Consider the following 19337-nt stretch of genomic DNA (forward strand, 5'->3'; position numbering starts at 1 on the left):
TTTAAAACTTACTTTAAAAAGTATGGAAGACAAAGTGCTATACTTTCCTAAGCTACACTTGAATAAACAGCCTTTCAGTTTAATGGTTGAGAGGAAAAAAAAAACCCAAACAAAAGCCAAACCCCACTATCAATAGAAAAGAGAGAAGGCAGAGTAAATCAATGGTTATGAGAGATTAAAACAAGAGACAGAAATCCAAAGACATGACTTTCTAGTAGACAGAGTTCATTGACAGAACATTTCTTGTGAGGAGAAACTGTGGCAGGTGAAGCTAGAGCTTGCTGCTGACTGCAGTATTTATCAAAAAAATCCAAACTGCTTCTATTCAAGGAATGAGCCATTTTATAGAGATGAGTTAGGTCCTGTGTGTCTACAGAGTATTATAAATTTGCTAAGGGAAAAGCTACAGTTTTCTTAAAAAAACAAACAAAAAAACCCACAACAACAAACCTGTGCTAAGAAACCCCATAATGAGGCACCAGATCACATTCTAACTGTTCAATGCCAAATACACACCGTAAAACTTTTTCTAAAACCACAACTTGGCAGTCAGCAGAACTCATGAGAATAAAACTTTTGTCTATCCTGCTATGAAGAGCCACAGGGGTCACTGCATCAAGATTTCAAAAAGCAAAAGAGAGTATCATGTAGCTGAACAATTTGCACAAAACTGGCTAGAGATGCCCATTCCTCCTTCAAATCAGTAACTTCTGTAAAGATCAGAATCAAAACAGAACCAAAATCACAGCATTAATCCCTCTGTTCTCTGATCTGAAAGAGTAATACTAACATTGTAAAATAATATCTGTTATTCTTTTTCTCTGACCTATCTACAGTGTCTTATTATCAGTTCCACTCATCTCGGTTATCTTCACATTTTCCCTTATCTCAACCGGAATCTCTCAAGCTATAGAAGAACTGGCCTATGGTTATTATACAAGACCAAAGCTCAATTGCAGCACAACAGCTGTAACCCTGAGTGATTTAAGTGCCCTAATATAAAAATAAATAAATAGAGTTGGGCATTTAGGTTTTGGCCATTGAAGATGAAGTCTGATAATAAGCAGCTTAAGAAGTAATAGTTTATAATAAAAAGTCAGTATTTCAAAGAGGGGGGGCAGCAGAGGGCATGTGCAAAAAAAGCACACTAAAGAATGAGAGTGACGACTAGTGAGTGTTTTTGTTTAATGAAACTGGCCAACTCGCTTTCAGGAATAACTTCACTCATTTTTAGAGTTATCTTAAAGTCTTGAATGCAGTTTTCAAACTAAAGTTTGCTGACAAAAATGTTACCATTTAACATTTCACATAAAATGTTAAAAAAAACACATAAGACTTTTCTCTTGTTGGCACTTCTCTATAATAGCCATCTTCCACTACTGGTTAGTTGCCATGTCAATCAAATGCTATTAATTCATCTATTCTACCTAGCGAGCACTTTTCCATTACACATTTTCACAGATTTAGCACAAAAGGTGTAATTTATATGCAGTCTCTTACCTTGAATTAGCGGTATGTACCGTGCTAACAGCTTTGCTCTTTTCTTTTCATATCCTTTCTGAGTGATGTCTCCTAAAGAAAGGAAGAAATAAATTCATATTGTTTTGAACAGTTTTTAAATAAGCCTTCTCATTTTCATAATACTTATGATTAAATTCGCTAACTTTGAATCAGTCACATTAGCAACAAAGACCTGGGCATGTCAGAGAAATTCATGGCCATATACATACCACCCATGCAGCGCTAATCTGTGCACATATGAAAATGAGTGTCTTGGAGGTATATGACAGAGGAATAGTGTTTTTGTCTGCAGCACCTGTGTTGAACATGGTTCTGGAGATGTTTGCCATAATGCAGAATGCAGCACAAAAGATTTGCAGCATAGAAGCCAATGAAGCTGACAATCCTGTCTCCACACCCTTCTGGGGCAACAGAAATGCTCAATATACCAGAGCTTCAAAGACCATCCTCTAGAACACCTCTGTACTGCCTTTCAAACTCTAGAACATGTTGTCCACCCTGCACTGTACAGCACATCAGTCTCTGCTTTCAAATTCTAGGAGGTGATAATCTCCTTCTAGCACTAGTTTTATTCACAGTTGTCATCTGATATCCTGTTTTAAACCTATACTGCAGACTCCACCAGTAAAATGTGACATGTGTTTTCATGCAGACTAGAATAAAAGGAAAACTTCTATAGAAACCCAAAATAAGTTTTTGAGACATTTCAGAATCTGTACTTCCATGATTCTACCACCAGAACAAGGTGGCTTCATGCAAAACCAGCAGTAAGCTTAATATAAGAATAAAAAACCCCAGACCCCACCAAAATTTTATGAGCTTTGTCCATTTTCTAGATCTCAGCATAGACATGAAAACAGTGCTCCTGAGTAACTTAAAACCACTCCCATCTCCCAAAATTCACACTTGCTTAAAGATGGTGAGATACTATGCAGTTTCACTAAGAAAGTGGGCTTTTATCCCTCCATACCTGGCAAATGCATCACAACAGCATGAAATATAACCAAGATTAAAGAGATTTAAAATATCTGATTATATTTTTGAAAACATACTCAAGTAGAAGGTGGATTTTAGAAATGTAGGCAGATAATTATCTTGACTTTAATTAGAGCACAGAAGTAAAATTTTACATTTAGATCTTTGCTTCAAGCACATTCTTCCAGCAACATATTGGTGAAAGAGCATATCAAAGCAAACTAGGGAGAAGAAAAAAAAAAGGCATGAATTACATATATATGGATTAAGTAAAACAGCCTTCCTCTGGCCATTTGCCTTCTGCCAAACCTGAAACTTAATACCCGGAAACCGTAAGAGGAGTGTAAAAAAATTAAAAAAAAAGTTTTGTGAGTCTTAGCACGCTTGGTGCTTGCATGGATTTAGGTCTTGCATTTGACAGAACTCCAAGAATACTAGCCCGTGCTATTTCTAAGGCCTCTCTGACCTCAGTCGTCAGGTGTGCAGTAAGAGGTGACAACATGTCCCAGACCTGGGACTTTGCTGGGTATTTGTCTTTATCCTTACCAGTTTTCTGCAGACAACCAGCAGAATCAAGAGTTATGACAGCAATCCGGAGAAAGACAGAGCATGATTTACGTGGGATTCATTCCCTTTGGGAATATATATAAAACTATATATAAGATTATATGTTACTAGTAACAGTCATTTTTAATTCAACCAGATGAGTGGCATGGCTTGGGTATGCAAGAACCCCTTTTCCTCACAGTCAGATTTTACACAGAAAAGTTCTTACTCTGTATTTTAAAATGTTTCTCGGGTATTTGCCTTAATACATAAGGGTTGATTTTGGTTTTTTGTCCAGCACTGTCCATAGCAGTATGTGCTTTAAACACATTTCCTCAAACATCCACCTCCCTCTTCCATCAGTGGATACTGCTAACAGAAACAAAGTCACTTCATTCTACCATCCCCCTCCCGCAATTAAGTGAATATGCATCATTTAAAGTTACTGAGAGTATGCCAAAACAAGCAAGGAGAGCTTGAAGACACTGTTCAAAATAGGCAAGAAAAAAAAAGCAAATCCTGGAGTGCTTCAATCATTGCAGGTAGTTTGAAATACCTGCAAACAGAATTTGTCAGTTTTTACTCAAACCTGTGTAAATATTTCATATAAAGTTTGGACACAAGACAGAAATGCTTTGGTAACCATTTTTCTCGAGCAGAAATTTTTTTTGCAGAAAAAATATGTATGTATAACGTAATATGTATGTTACATAATTATATCAAAACAAGAATGAAATCAAAACAAAATAAAGCCAACAAATGCCCAAGCAGATTTGTGTGCCTGGGAATAGCTGATCAAAATGACAAATTACACTCTTTAAGTAAGTCATTTCAACAAAGAAAGAAAAAGGATACCAAAAAAGACACATCGTTTTCAGAAGAAAACCAACGACACCCCCCCCAACAAAAACAGTCAAGAAGCACTAGCAGAAAGAGCACTTTATCTTAAAACATAAGTAAGTTGGAAGACTAAAGCAATCTTAGCAAGTTCTTTAAGTGACAAATGCTGTACATAACACAAATTTGCCATACCGGAACTTCAGTGAGGACAGTAATTTTCACGGCTCCATAGATGATTCAAGTAATCCTTAAATCAAACCTCTGCGCAGATCAGCCACCTTGCCAGGTATCACCCAACTGAAGAGGTATGCCATGGAAGCAGCAGATCAAAAGACAGGGTGGAAAAGAGAGTCTCATTTAAACCAGAGCATCTCAAACTTTGGCATCTCGTTGCATTTCGAAATTCTTTGATTTTGCTGGAATGCTAACTTGAAGAATTTTTCTTGAATCGGCTTAAGAAAAGTCTAAAGTCAGAAGCATCTCTGTCGACTTTTCCAGCCCCACTGGCAAGTCAGACTTTGCTGATCAGCAAAGCTTTTCTTTGTTCCTTTCTCAAAAGCTTGGGGGTGGATTCCTCCTGACAATTGCTCCGCACCCTCTCACCCTCAGAGCCTCAGTGGGATTAACCCATCATTTGGGGTTCTTTGTGATCCCTCACCTCTTCCAAACAGAGCCGCTTAGCCACATCTGGTATGTCGGGGCCACAGCTGCTGTCATTTAGCCTCACTTTCTCCCTAGTTATTAGATTACACAAAAGCAATATGAGGTTCCTCAGTCCCAGCAAACCAGCTGGGAAGCCTGGATAAAGCTAGACACTGGGTTGAGCCATTAGTTCTCTTCCTGGAATATCTGACATATCGTAAAATATGTCAGAAGCTCCAAGAAAATTAATCTAGAGAGAGATGAAAGCGTTGGCGTTTCTTAAAATGATCTATAAAAATTATTTTCTTAATTAGTGCACAAAAAAATCTGTCATGTAGTTACCCCAAATCTACCCAGGCATGTTTTTATTTCACAATGTTAGCACTATAGCTAACAGAATCTAATTGCCAAATTAACTAAATAAAAATTACCTGCATTTTATTGGGTTTTCATTAATTATTTTTCATTGGCTATCCACTTGCTGGGTTCAAAAATTTCAATGAGCTTATTTTCAATTCTGAAAAGTAGGTGATGAACACTAAGTAAGTGCTTCAATGCTCTTCAGAAAACACAAGAATAGGAAACAAGCACATGCTTTACTGCCTAGGTACAGCTGCCATGCCTCATTGCATTGCAAAATCCTCATACTGCAAAATCCTGACTTTGTAATCTCAAGTATTTTATGGTAGCTCTTCGGATTGGATAACAATGCTTAGAAAAAGCTTTTTTTTAACTAGGAATTGGGCATTTGTGAGCTAGGAGGTTCATAAATAAATACAGTGTGCCTAACAGAACATTATTTTCTTGCTCACCCAAGAACACCCACAAGTGAAGCAGCCTCTCCTCTTCAGCGCATGAACATACAGGGCAGAGGCCATCCAGTGCTGTTCCAGCTCCTTTGTAGATTTGTATCCCTGCACTGAGTCGTCTTGAAGGCTACTGATGGGGAAGGGAAGATGAGCTAGATGCAGACAGACACCGAACAGCTCATGGAAAGGTGAGCTTGCTATGAAGTGAGCAACTTCTCCAGTCCTTAAACAGTAGTTTGCACTTAAATTTTCACTGGGAACAGCTCTAAGAACCACGCACCACACCGTGCTGGCAACAGGTCTCAAGAGTCCAGCATGTAAACACTCTCTGCAAGATGACTCTTGTGTAGCATACAGCTGAGGATGGCTCCGTGAGAGCCTAGTACTTGCTGAAGATAGGGAATGGCTCCAGGTCACCAATTTGCAGAGGTCAAGAACAGAGACATTTCTAAATGAGATAACTGTGCATTAAAAGTTCATGAAAAAAATAAGATCTAATATATCTGTAACATGAAACCTTTAAGGATTCCACTGTTTGGCCACTGGTGAGCACAGTCACAGTCTCAGGTATATCAACTATTAATGAATCACTGCAGAAACTTTTGCCAGTTCCTTCAGTATAAAGAGAAAGTCAAGGATGTGAACACTGGCTTCTGCCTGAAGAGGTGGTTCTTGAATGGTTTGAAAAGGCAGACAAGTTGCCAGTCTAAAACATAACTCAGAAGTCACCTGTGGAAAAATTTAAAGTAAATCTCCAGTGTTTCTGGGGACAGGTTGTCACTGTATTTGAAGGGTTGGTGGAGATGGAAGAATCAATTCAGCAGTCATAATTTCTAATTCTACCTCTTAGACTTGCTTGGTAAGTATTTTTAAGTGAAACAACTCACCAAACTTTATTTTGTATGGTCCTAAAAGTATTGTAAAAGGAACACTGCATTGCTACATGATCTTGACTTACTTCAAAGTCAGAAACAACAAAAAATTACACTGACATCTGTGATTTTTGTCCACTGCGAAAGCAAAAATAATCAAGGCATTTCTAAGAACTACGATGAGAGACAACAATAAGGAAAGCCAGTAACACTAGGTGCAACAGCTGGAGAATCAAAAGCTGGTGCCGAGGGACACTGAACCATGCAGCCAGGAGAAGAAATGGCTCAGTTTCTCATGTTACCTGTCCTCCAGAGTAAATCACATGCCAATCAGTCTCAAGGAAATTGCTGATAATGGAAGCACATAGGAAGAGAGACCCCACCAGTACAAAGGCTGATGACAACAGAACTGTCAATGGATTGTTCCTCTCCCATGCTAAGAGGGCAAAGCTCTGGAATAACAGCTATTTGAGCGTGAAGACCACAGAGATCACGAGCTTCTGAGTCATATCATGCATGTGCATTGCAAGCTTAAACATTCTTGATACAGCCTCAGAGTGCCAATGAGAAATCATACCCAACATCAACAGGGAGAAAGTTCCTTAAGGATGCTTACTACTCAAAGGCTTGAAACCAATACAGGCAAGTAATACCTAGCAATTGGTGCATCCATCCTGTAATAAGGACGACAAAACCATCTAAACAACAATCCCTATTACAAAATCTCAAGGATGCTGTTCTCTCAAATATAGCTCTGAGAACTGCAATAAGCAGAAACTGAAAAAAAAAAAAAAATCCACACTCCTAGGAACACATTTATCCTTTCAGCAAGATGCATTTACAGTAGATCAGCAGGCTTCAGAAAGACCTTGCTAACAGTAATCAACATGTAAAAGACTGAAAATGGAGAAAGCATGACAGTAGGATAAAAGCTGTTCATCAAGGGGGAGATGCACAGCAGTAGCCACATGTAATTCCTGAAATGAATGCTGAGTCATTATGGTAAGTCAGATTTATATCCTTAGTCATATATGATATACCTCAAGCAATATCACACATCTTGTTACCCAGCTTTCAAACTCCAAGGTATGTCATTTGTTACAGCACCCAGGTAGTCAATACCGGTTGCTGATACCCTGAAAAAGAACAGGGTGTGGAGCTGAAATACATCAGGATGATTGCATTTATGCCTAAACTTGTAGTCACAAACAGGGCCTTGAGGAAGAGGAAGAGCAGCTCTCCTGGATGCTGAACTCCCTCAGCAGGCATCTTTGTGCTGTGGCATTCAAAATCCAGCAAAAAGGCAAGGTCAGTACCTTACCAAACAGCTGTTCTCCTGTTAACACCTGATACCAAACCAAAGACCAAGTCATGAGAAAGCCTGCCAAGGTCGCCACTTAATTGAAATTAAAGTCTCAATATCACATATTATGAGGGCATTTCCAAAATCCAGCATTTTCTTTCGAAGAAGGTGAAACCCACACAATTGCAACCCCCGATAAAGGGGCTGATGGACAAGCCCTCATGTCGCCAAGCCCACTGCACCAGTAGCAGTGAAGAAGAAATGTTCTGTTAAGCCTTCACTCTGGGATTGCTAAACTTCTGGATGAGAGGGCTAACCCCAGAGTTAGAAGATTATGATCTCATGTGCATGAGTACTTGCCACACTATCCAGCAAAGGAAGGAAAGCAAGAGACATTGGGAGGTCACACGTCTCACTGGGATTAAAGGGCAGAGCTGACAAAGTTGACTGAGGTCTTATCAGCTTGAGAGAAAAACAAGAACAAAAAGCCAAAACAAAAACAACCACCAACACCAAAACTTTATTGTCCACATAAAGTTTTGTGAACTTTTCCAGAAGATCATCATACAGCTTACACTCACTATTTAAATACGCTTAAAGGGTTGACCTAGCTAACATTTGAAAAGACATGTTCCCTTCCAAGGCTGCAGACATGCCTCATATGAGCATGGCATCTGACAGTTGCAAGTAGTTCAAGGTTGAAACGTGACCTTGAAGAAAATCCCTGAAGATGAACCAAACATCAGAAAGCAAATCCTTAAAGAGAAACTGCAGAAATATTGGAAAGGAAGGTGGAAGGTTAAGAAAAACTTGAAGAAATTAAATACTCTTAAGAAAACTGGAAGTGGTTTAGGGATATATTTTCTCCATATACACAGCCATGAGCTTCAAGCTGGGCTACATGCAGGTGTGTCATCAACAGATTCTGCCAAGTGACAGTTCACAATCATTCTTACTAACTCACAAGTTTTTATCACCACTTAAACCTAAAAAAACTGGAACAACTCTCCCAAACCTACTACTAGTAGCCATTACAAGCTTTGGTTACCTGCTACACATTCTTCTCCCAGATACCACACTTTTTTGTATAAATCAGGCAAAAGCCAAACTGATCAACAGGTGATAAAGGAACTAGAAGTTGAAAATAATTACTTGCAATTAAAGAAATGGTTTTGGCCCTCCAAACTATGCAGAAGCCAACACTTGCTGCCATCCCTGAGATATGGTCTCTGGTAGGTCTGTGCTGTTTAAATCTCATAATCAAAGGGGGGTGGGGGGGCAGCGGGGGGAAGTCTTCCAGAACCATCACTTACCCCTATCTGGAAATCGCTGCACTTATAAAACAAACTGGTTCCAAACTGGATCCACATCAACACAGCTCTTCCGTAAACCATGGTTTGGGGTTTTTTTTTTTCTCCTTTTTCTGCCAGCTGAGGAACCACCATTTTTTCCTGGGCAAAACAGAAGTTTACCACTGGATTCTTTCCCTAGTAGCTGAATTATTAATAGTGCGCTGATAAACCAGCAGGACATCTCACAACTGTCTGTAAATAAGTAGTCAGTTAAGTAGTCTCGGTTCTACACTTTCAGCTACTCATATTTTTCCCACTTCAATCCTAACCTTTGATTCTTTTCCAAAAATTGTCTTACAAGCTGTATTTCCATCGTTACTGAACTTTATACTGAAATAAATGACTGTATACAGATTAGTTATACTGCTAAACTCAGTGGTTTAGGTGGTTTTTTTTTTTTGTTAAAGAGTGGCAAGTACAGCTGTTTCCAATTGCTTGCTCTTCTATAAAACTCATGCTTTGCAATCACAGCTATAAAGAAACACTTTTAAGTTGTCATGTAACCTGAAGTCCATTCTGGCATGCAATTCCTAGTGAAAAGTCCCATTTTTTTTTCTCCTCTATACAACATACTTTCATTCCAAGACTCATTCTATAGCACAGTATTTCAGCCACAGCTAAGCTTATGTTCATGTTCTTTGAAAAGCATAGAAAACTGTAGCTGCATGAGAAGCAGGTGAAGCTTTATCTTTAATATCCAGAAAAGAACACTTCCTTATACCTGTAAGTTTGCAAAGTCTTCAAACAGAAGTACTTTATCCTGAATCATTGGTATTTTCTGAAGTAAGGGCTATCGATTGATGCCTTAATTTAGTCTGCATAGTGAAGTGTGAATACATCTTGATTATAATCTTTCATATTATACGAATCTGTTTAAAATGGAAATAAGTGACATCTGGTCATTCCGTATGGTGATACGTTTGACTAACCTGTAAGAAATTCTATTTTGAAGATCCCATTTTAAACATACTGAGAGCATCAAGATGCCTTTTAAGCAGTATTAGAAGTTCAGCACAACTTCACTGAACATATATGTTATGGGTAATTCCTAATTTGCAGCAGGACTTTCATCCCTTTGACAGAATTTAAGTTATCAAAGTACAAAACTTGCCTGCATACAGAAGTAGGAACGTGGAGATACACAACTACTTAAATGTACACAGTTTCATTAAATCTTTGCATACACAATGAAATCACTGAAACATCAAGTTCTAGAAACTAGACAAATATTGCCTAGCTAATTGCAGGTATCTTAATGACAGAAAGGGAAGTAATTTTACCAATATGTTAGTAGCAGAAGACTAAGTTTGCCACCTTGTGCACAATTACACAATGGGACTATTTTACAGTATCATTAATTGCCTAGTGTGCTTTATCTTGGCCTAAGTTTAGTCAGATCAAGCCATTAGGAATTTTGCTATTGGCAAAGCAATGCTAAATGTTAGAATGAGAAAATTCTATTCTGACACATTTATATATCACCATTTCACCTCAAAGTTTCAAAGGAGTTGCTAGACAGAGGCACCACTTACATTTTACAAACTAAAAAAAAGCCAAGGTGAATGAAGTATGCAGTACAGCAAGGATGAGGTAAGTCTATGCATTCCAGGTTATTCTGTTCTGCACAAATCCACACCTGTAAACTGTGCATGTACGTTGAAAGACAAGAGAGCTGGTCCTCTTTAAATATTGAGCTGCCTGGCTTTAAGCCGTTATTTGCTTCATCTGCCAGCAGTCAGCATTTGACAAGGTAAAAGAAGGTTAAATAATTGGATCACAAAAGCAACCTGGCAAGTTTCCAGGCTCAGTTAGCCCAATTAATGAATTGTTCTTATACTGCTTCAGTAAATCCTTAAGCTCACTCCACAGGGAGATAGGAAAAGCTGAAACTCTACCACTTCCCTTCTATCCCATTAGGGCTATCTGTAGAATAAACAAACAGATTGACAGATGCCAACTATACATACATCTGTAGGTGTACCAGTCTGACCCTGGCTCCTGCTCTTATAATTATTTAAAAACTAGTGCTGTTTCACATAAGTTGAGATGTTTCCTTTCAGTGAAACACACTCTTATCTACTATTGCACCAGAAGGACAAATGAAGAACCATCTTCATTAAGTTCATGTTAAATCATGTTTTTTATTTCCACAGCAGATACAAGCTTCAAAATATAACACCCCCTGCAGCTTCATGACATCAGGCATTTTTAAGTATGAGAATTGTTTTTGAAACTACTCATTTGATATGTTCTGTAAAGTTGATTAGAATCTTCTGCCAGAGGTTATGAACAAAATTTATCAAACCAGATACAGCTTTCATATCTCTTTATTATGTAAATCGTGAATATTGCCATCCCCTTTAACAAGCTGAGGAAAGCTACATGCATGGGGGGGGGGAATCATCTGGTGCATAGGGAATGTACCGTCTGCTTCCCACAAAAGCCAACAAAAGAAGTTGAAAAAAAACAGACTAGGAGTGGTCGGGCTGATCAACGAACAGTATCTTTTAAAATGAGAGTTAAAAAAATATTTTGACACAGTTGAAAATTATTTTGGTAAAATACAGAAATGAAAAGCTTTTGAAAGGGTGTTGTATGCATGCAATGTGTCCCCCTTTTAAACACTATTAAGAAAATGGTATTTCAAAATAACCAAAACCTCAGTGTACTGCAGAGATGAAAATATTCAGACTTTTTGCTTCTTACTTCCTAGATGCATCAGGTATACAATATGAAAGTAGAATAATTACAACTGGTGTGTAGTAATCAACCATTATAATGAATTGGGACAGAAATAATTGTCTGAACCAAGTCATTTTTACCTAAATCATGCAGTGGGGAGGGAGGGGGAAGATGCTTTGCTACTAAGTACAAAGACACTTATCTTCCCTTCACTTGGTTGCATTCACATGACAATTTCTACTGCAATTAACATCCAGGAGCAGTCTCAGACCAAACTCTCCATGGTTACCACAAAAGACTCCCTGAAAACTGCCCCCAAAGATGCAAATCTAGAAACAACCACATATAGAAATGGGGGACCATAAAGAAAGAAAACTTTCTGTAGTACTTTTTGCAACAACTTTAATACACATTCCTCTCCTATAATGCTGTGAAGAAAATTATTGGCTAGATAGAATTTTCTGTGTGTAATTCAGTTAAGACAACCAATCACAAAACAAAATTCATATTTAACTTGGTAATAAATGCCTTATATCATGAAGTCATCCCTTGTCTTGAGGACTGTGTGTGTAAAAATAAAAGAGGATATATGCACCATTTAATACTGTCTGAAGCGGTTAAATTGTTGTAACTCCTTTTCTGATCCAAGGAGCCATTTTTTTTCCCTTTCACATCCTCCACACACTCATTAAGTAAGGCACAGTGATGAATGAGCAAGATGAAGATATTTCAGACTATTAAACTTCTACATATTGTATGAAGCTTTATTTTTATGGTACACTTTTTGGACGTCAGCGACATTGGTTTTTTTTGTTCTCTCCACTAATACCCAAGAAGCTACCCTATCAGCTGCAGATGTTCTACAAGCAACTGAGCATTTCATATTTACCAGTTGCAAAAAGCTCATATTCATACTTTGGTAGCAACCACAAAGCCCAACAGATCCCAGCAAAGATGCCATTTAGGCACGATGCACAATACTAAAGACAGAAGCAGCCTTATTCAGAAATCTATGAATATGGGAAGATCCAACTTATAAATTAGACCATGAAAATCTTTTAAAAACCCACCAGAAAATCCCAAAACACACAAACCACAGCACAATTCACAGAGTACATTCAAAACATACAAAGAGAAGTGACATAACCTGCAATACCTAGACCATAAACAACTCAAGTTATTTCAATGTGTAAACTACAAAACTTTTTCAAGGGATTTCTAGGTCTCAGTTTCAGGTTTCATTAGTTTCCTGACACATTATTACCACACCCTCACATGCACTGTCAAACCATGCTTTTAGAGAAAAGGACAAAAGAGATTTAAGGTTGATGTTGAAATAACTGGGGTGGGGGTGGCTATTGGCCCAAGTTTTACTATTAATGCAGACACTTTGAGTTTTTACAAAAAGGTAGGTTGTTTGTTGGTTTTTTTTACTAGGAAATTAGACCTGACTAAAAGACTTCATATTGGATCCACACAAATCATCTGATGTGATCACAAAGAACCAGATGAAGTGATTCAGAGTTCCTAGCTGAACTATAAAATGATAAACTACACTGAAAAACTGAAAAAAAGAAACCAGCTGAATTATTCACAGAAGCATGCAAAAAGCAAGCCAGCTGGTTCACACAAACAACCTCTCATGGCAGGAGAAAAAACCCATCAATCCCTATTACAACCAGAACACTTCAGTGCTTACAAGCTTGGGAAGCCCCAGCATGGGTCCCTATGATGGCTAAACTTACTTACATTTATTTCTAGTTGCAACACTACTTATTAAGTGTCTAGCTGAGGTTAGTAGCCTATAAACGATCAGCAAACAAAGCATTTTCCTGAATCTGGGACTTGAGAAGTGCAAGAACATGGCTTGTAAAGGCTTTCCTGGATTACTCACACACGTGAGCAGTGCTTTTCCAGTCAAGCTTATCACAAAGCACACGCCATGTATCTGTTCAAAGTCAGCAACTGTGAGCGTTCACAAAAATTAAATCCATCGTCTCATGTTAGTTTTCTGTGTAGAAGGCCGTTGTCCAGGACCAAGACCATCCCAGCCCACGCCAGCCTCCCATCGGTGCTGGTTAAGAACAAGTGGATTGCTTCGACCCTGCATACCTCCCCCTGTCTGCTTAATGACCAGACAGGACCCATCAGTTTGCTACCGATACTAGGAAAATTAGTTCCTTAGAAGGAAGATGCCGATTTCTTTCCTAGTATTTTCATATCCTTACCTTGACAAATTTTCCTTACAAAAACCACACAGATGTCTATTTGCTGTTGAACTGGAGCTCTCCCTGAACAGCAAGAACAAAATGTTGTCATTTCTGCCAACTGCACATTTTCCTCATTTACCTTGTTAGAAACAGCCAAAGGAAAGCCAAGTTCAGTGTCTGTAGTCTTAGAAGCTCAAGCCCACAACTAACACCCTGTTTGAGGTTGAATGTAACACACTGCTACCATGCTGTTGCTGAGGCAGTGGCTAACTAGCAGTATTTTCTATAAAGTAAGGTTTGTTAAAACCAAAGTTGTGGGGGTTTATTTTTATTACGTTAAGTACTGAATGCAAGAAACTTTTTTTACTTAGGTGCTAAAGAAGGACAAAGTACGTTAGGGAGAAAAAGTGAAACAACTCCAGCAACAAAACAAAAAACCATGTCTCCAGAATTTCACATGCAGTGATACCCATAATCACAGGCTGCAATGTGTCTGAAAAATACTCTTTTGCAGTAAAATATCCTTAGTTACCAACATAACAGTGATGTAAAAGAGGCTCAAAGTGACATGCAGAAGGGAATCTAGGAGCACCACTACAGCAATAAAATCTTTCCAATGAGTGTCACCATCGATTAGGTAACAGAAATAACATTGCTGAATCTATTAAACCCATTTAACATTACGAAAATCTATCTATTGTCAAATTGATCACACTCTCTGTAACGTTCTTTTGTATGGAAAACTGAACATTCAAAAACTGAGAAAAAAAGCTCAGAATAAAACTTCATTTGGCTCCTGATCCCTATTACTAGAAAAGTTCCTCAACTATGCACACCTTTTGTCTCGTCCTTTCAGAAGTCCGTTTCTTTCATTTCTGAAATAATTTTAAAATCTACATCTGTGGATAAGCCACTGAGTAGGACTGCATCACTACTCGAACCATAGCATACACTGAACACACCACCTGCTGAAAAGAATTTTTTCCTGCCAAATTTGCTTTCAGACAGTTCACTTAGAATTGACCAGGAGAGCCAGCACAAGGGTGTCAGCAGTCCTCCACGAACGGCGCTGAGGACTTTTTTGGAATAAATTGGCCCAATCAGGTTTTATAGGCATCATTTTACCCCAACATATTCTGAAGCACTGCCATAGGCTAGCTGCTAAATTCCATCTTAGTTATTGAGCGAAGACCTACTCCCTTTATTTAGGGCTGACTGAAACCGAACACTTACTTGAGAAGTTTATAAATGTAATATGAAGAGCAGGTCAGCCAATTTCACCTGGTTTTTATTCCAGCAGGTAACTGATTTTTATTTTAACAACTCTGGTAACATTGTTAATTTAATTTAACAACAGGTATAGCCCAGCCTTTGCATTAATAAAATTGAAAAGTTTTTTACCTTTATTTTATAATTCAGGTATACTAATGCATAGACTTTGGAATGACAAGGCAAAGAACACTGAGACTTCAGGCAATTTACCTCACCAACCTGACCACCTACATGGCCATGCCCAAACAAACATTTTCTACTCATATGGTGTGAAAAGTCTGATTCAAGTGAACTATTCTGTGTTTTTTCTTTGATTCAAGCTATTCCTTTGTTAGAGAAACGTGTTCAATGGACTCTAATCCCCTTTTAGAAGCTGCAGATGAGTGCATTAAATTGCAAAAATAAAAATAACATAGAAAGAATAGGGAATGGACTGGCAACACAATTAGCCAGGAAATCAAAAGGGGGGTGGGGGGGGGCCATGGACACAACACCAAATAAACTGGCATGGTTATCTGTGTTTACTGACTATAATTTACTTAAGCCCATGTAGCAGTTTCTTCTTTCCTTTCTCTGTTACTCCCATACTCCACTAAAACCTTGATATATAAGTGACAGTCATCAAGAACTATATCAGCAGTATCACCTTGAAAATTCTTCTCAGTGCAAACTTTGAAAGTGTTGCTCCTTCTAGGAAGAAGTTATTGACTTCACAGGGAATCAAGCAAATAATTACTTTTCTCTAAGTATTCACACATTTTATATAGCTGCTCAAATTAACAGATCAGATTCAGCCTTCATTTGGTTGGAATCTGAATGGCAGCTAAAAGACTAATCTACAAAAGTAAAAAAAACCACCCCAAATTCAAGTTAATTTAACTCTATAAAAAATTTTATTCTGCTGTAATCTTGTGTTTGCTATTCAAGAGTTACCAACTCACACAAGCACAGCATATTTAAGTGCTGGAGTTATGACTGGTGACCTGCTTTTACACCTTGGTATTTTAAAGATTAACAAAACCAACTTGTATTGAACTTGAATTTAATAATGATCAAATCCCTCATTTTGGGGTAGTTCTTAAGACAAGAACACACTCCTAAGCTTACAAGACCTTCTCCCCACCCCTAAGTAAAAATGTAACTTTTTATTATTGACACACAGGCCCTTAGCTAGGGTCTCAGTATTGGTCAACACCATACAGAAGGTTTCTCTAATTATATACTCTCCCTAATGCATACCTTTAAGTTGCACTGGCTTTCAATTGCAAGTTCATCAGTTGTACTTGAACAACAGCATCTTTACAAATACACCTCACCCAGATTTCAAATACTCTAATAAGCAGAAATGTTGTTCCAGTATTTCCTACCACTAAAAACCATGTGCTTACTTTTCATCTAAGGCTATGTTTCCAGCCATTGCTTCTTACTGTTTCCTTCTGTGATAGCTTTGAGAGCCTTCATCACCTTTGTTTTCCATGTAAGCACTAACTAGCCTCCTGAATAAACTCAGTCAATGCAGAACTACCAAGCCCAATTCCTTAACTTATTCTCCCATTTCTTTGAGTCCCCTCCATCTTTCCCAGCTTGCAGGCAGCAGAAACAAAGAGATTCCAAGTAGCAGATGAACACAGTGTTACTTCAGAAAGCTGCTATAATCTACTCAGGAGTTCCACCAACACATGCAGCATGCACATCATCTGCCTTGGCCAATGGGTCCCAAACTTTCTGTAGCTGTACGCTGAGAAAACTGACAAAGCTCTCCTGCAGGACATTCAACTCCTTGCATCTCCCACACCTACTCTCTCACAATCTTTTCCTCTTCTTGTGCAAATGATCTTAATAGCGCTGCCACTGACATCAAACTACAGATACTAAGTGGATGGACCCATTTGATTCCATCTGAAGCCACCTGGGCATCTAACTTGTTCAAAGCTCCCAGTTTTGAAAGTATAGTTTGGCAGTACCTAAACTTACCATTATAGAAGCAGTCTGGCAGAGCTCATGCTTGCCTCATGCTCTGGCGTGCCTCAAACTGGAGAGCCACTGTCATATGCCACGAGACTGCACAGAGAACCTGTGTCAACTGATTATCCACCACTTCTTCCTATTCTTTACAATTGCTGCTTCCCAGATGTCATGGTTTAAGCCCAGCCGGCAACAAAGGACCATGAGGCCGCTCACTCACTCCTCCCCAACCCAGTGGGATGATGAGGAGAAAACATAAAGAAATGCTCGTGGGTCGAGACAAGGACAGGGAGGAATCACCCACCACTTATGGTCACAGATAAAAGACAGACTCAACTTGGAGAAAAACAAGATCAGTTTAATTTACTACAATCAAATCAAAACAAGGATACTGAGAAGTAAACCCAAACCTTAGAACACCTGCCCCCCCCTCTTCCCAGCTCAACTCCACTCCCAGTTGTACCTCCTCTCCCAGCAGCACAGGGGGACGGAGAACAGTGGTCAGGGTCAGTTCGTCACACATTGTCTCTGCTGCTCCTTCCTCCTCAGGGGGAAGACTCCTCACTCACCCCCTGCTCCACCGTGGGGTCCCTCCCATGGGAGACAGTCCTTCACAAACTTCTCCAGCATGGGTCCTTTCTGCGGGCGACAGTTCTTCATGAGCTTCTCTGGCATGGGCCCCTTCCACGGGCTGCAGTCCTTCAGTCACAGACCGCTCCAGCACGGGCTTTCCCATGGAGTCACAGCCATCTTCAGGGGCATCCACTTGCTCCAGCGTGGGCTCCTCCCCAGGCTGCAGGTGGGCATCTGCTCCCACGCTCACCTCCATGGGCTGGGGGGGGATGGCCTGTTGTCTCACCACGGGCTGCAGGGGCATCCCCTCCTCCGGCACACCTCCTCCCCTCCTTCTTCACTGACAGCAGTATCTGCAGAGGGGTTCCTCTCACATCCCACTACCCTCCAAGCTGCAGGTTCCCCTTCTTAAATCTGTTCTCCCAGAGGCATTACCACCACTGCTGATGGGCTCGGCCTTGGCCACAGGTGGGTCTAACTTGGAGCTGGGGAAGCTTCTAGTAGCTTCTCACAGGAGCCACCCCTGTGGCCCCTCCCCCACTACCAAAACCCCACCACACAAACCCAAAACACCCCTCATTCTCCCTGCGTGCACTACTCTGAAGTGCCTGGCTCCATCTTCTGGATAATTTCTTTGGAGATAAGGGACATCAAAAGTTCAAAGACCTTCTCCACTAGCCTCTTCCCCTCCTTTTTCAAGGGCTCTTGCATGCAAACTGCCCTCAGCTGCTGATTTAAAGTTTTCTCGCTCCAGTGGACAAGGCTTAACATTCTCAATTATGGCTCAAAAAAGGCATACAGCATCTTCTATCCCTGCCCTATGCCCAACAGCGAATTCCTTTAAGTACTTCTGCCTTTCCCAAATCATTTGAGAAGCATGAGATTTCAATACTATTATGCTCCAATATTTCTTGGGACTCCTTTGTCCTTGATACAGTTATTTTTTCAGTCTCAATGGGTCACATTTTGATGATTTTTTTTTGATGTTTCTGTGCTCTGAACCTGGGAATGGCAACATTTTTAACTACAGAAAATACCTCCTCATTCATTCCTCTAGTGTTCATAGCATTATTATCTCACCTGCCTCCAGTTATGCAAAATAAAATTGTTCTAGCTATTACAACCTGCCAAATTAAGCCTCTGGCTTCTTGGTGGCCAGTTTCTTACTTTCTTGGGTCTGGGTAACAGTTCTTTGCAAATCAGGTTGGAGAGAATGATGCCTACTTCAACAATTTTCTGTATTGTCAGATCTTGTTTTTCCAAACCACAATGCTTTCTTCCTGCTGAGCCACCAATACAAACCTCATACAGAGAAAGTCTGGCTTCAGGTCAGAAAGAGGAAAGCATTCACCCACTGTTGATCAGCAGTAGGAGATCAATGCAATGTCTGCACTACAAAATTGTGTCTCAGAAGATCACAAATCTCCTCTCAAGATACACCTGCAGTTTCAACAGCAGCAACAGTCAGGTGAAGATCCTCAAAGTCAGCAGGTACATAACAGAAGAGGACAGGTATAGTAGGTACATAAGTTCTCAAGCCAAGGCCAAGGGATACTAAGGAAAATAAGCTTAAGGAAAAAGATTAATTTCTCCAAATCTGGTCATGCAACACACCTATGCTAATTTAATAGGTTACTGCTGCTGAAAGATGCAGCTCTGCTTATAACTCCCAACCACTACAGCTTCCCATACACCAGCCTTAGAGCTCAAGTGGTCACAAAGTATACTCAATCAAATCACTAACCGGGCAAGTTAACCAACAGCCAGACCCAGTC

General features: G+C 39.5%; 1 protein-coding gene across 1 annotated transcript in view; it reads right to left on the bottom strand.

The window, feature by feature from the left end:
• Positions 1–19337, bottom strand: part of DIP2A (DIP2 disco-interacting protein 2 homolog A (Drosophila)) — a 128959-nt gene that overhangs the window by 88149 nt on the left and 21473 nt on the right. Inside the window, exons 3-5 of the mRNA XM_010566988.1 lie at positions 4541–4616; positions 2932–3049; positions 1501–1572 (exon numbers count right to left, since the gene is read on the bottom strand). Coding sequence (XP_010565290.1) covers positions 1501–1572; positions 2932–3049; positions 4541–4616 — 266 coding nt within the window. The remainder of the gene's footprint in view (positions 1–1500; positions 1573–2931; positions 3050–4540; positions 4617–19337) is intronic.

This window comes from Haliaeetus leucocephalus, unplaced genomic scaffold (assembly GCF_000737465.1).
Source record: "Haliaeetus leucocephalus isolate CR32 unplaced genomic scaffold, Haliaeetus_leucocephalus-4.0 Scaffold223, whole genome shotgun sequence".
Taxonomy (NCBI): domain Eukaryota; kingdom Metazoa; phylum Chordata; class Aves; order Accipitriformes; family Accipitridae; genus Haliaeetus; species Haliaeetus leucocephalus.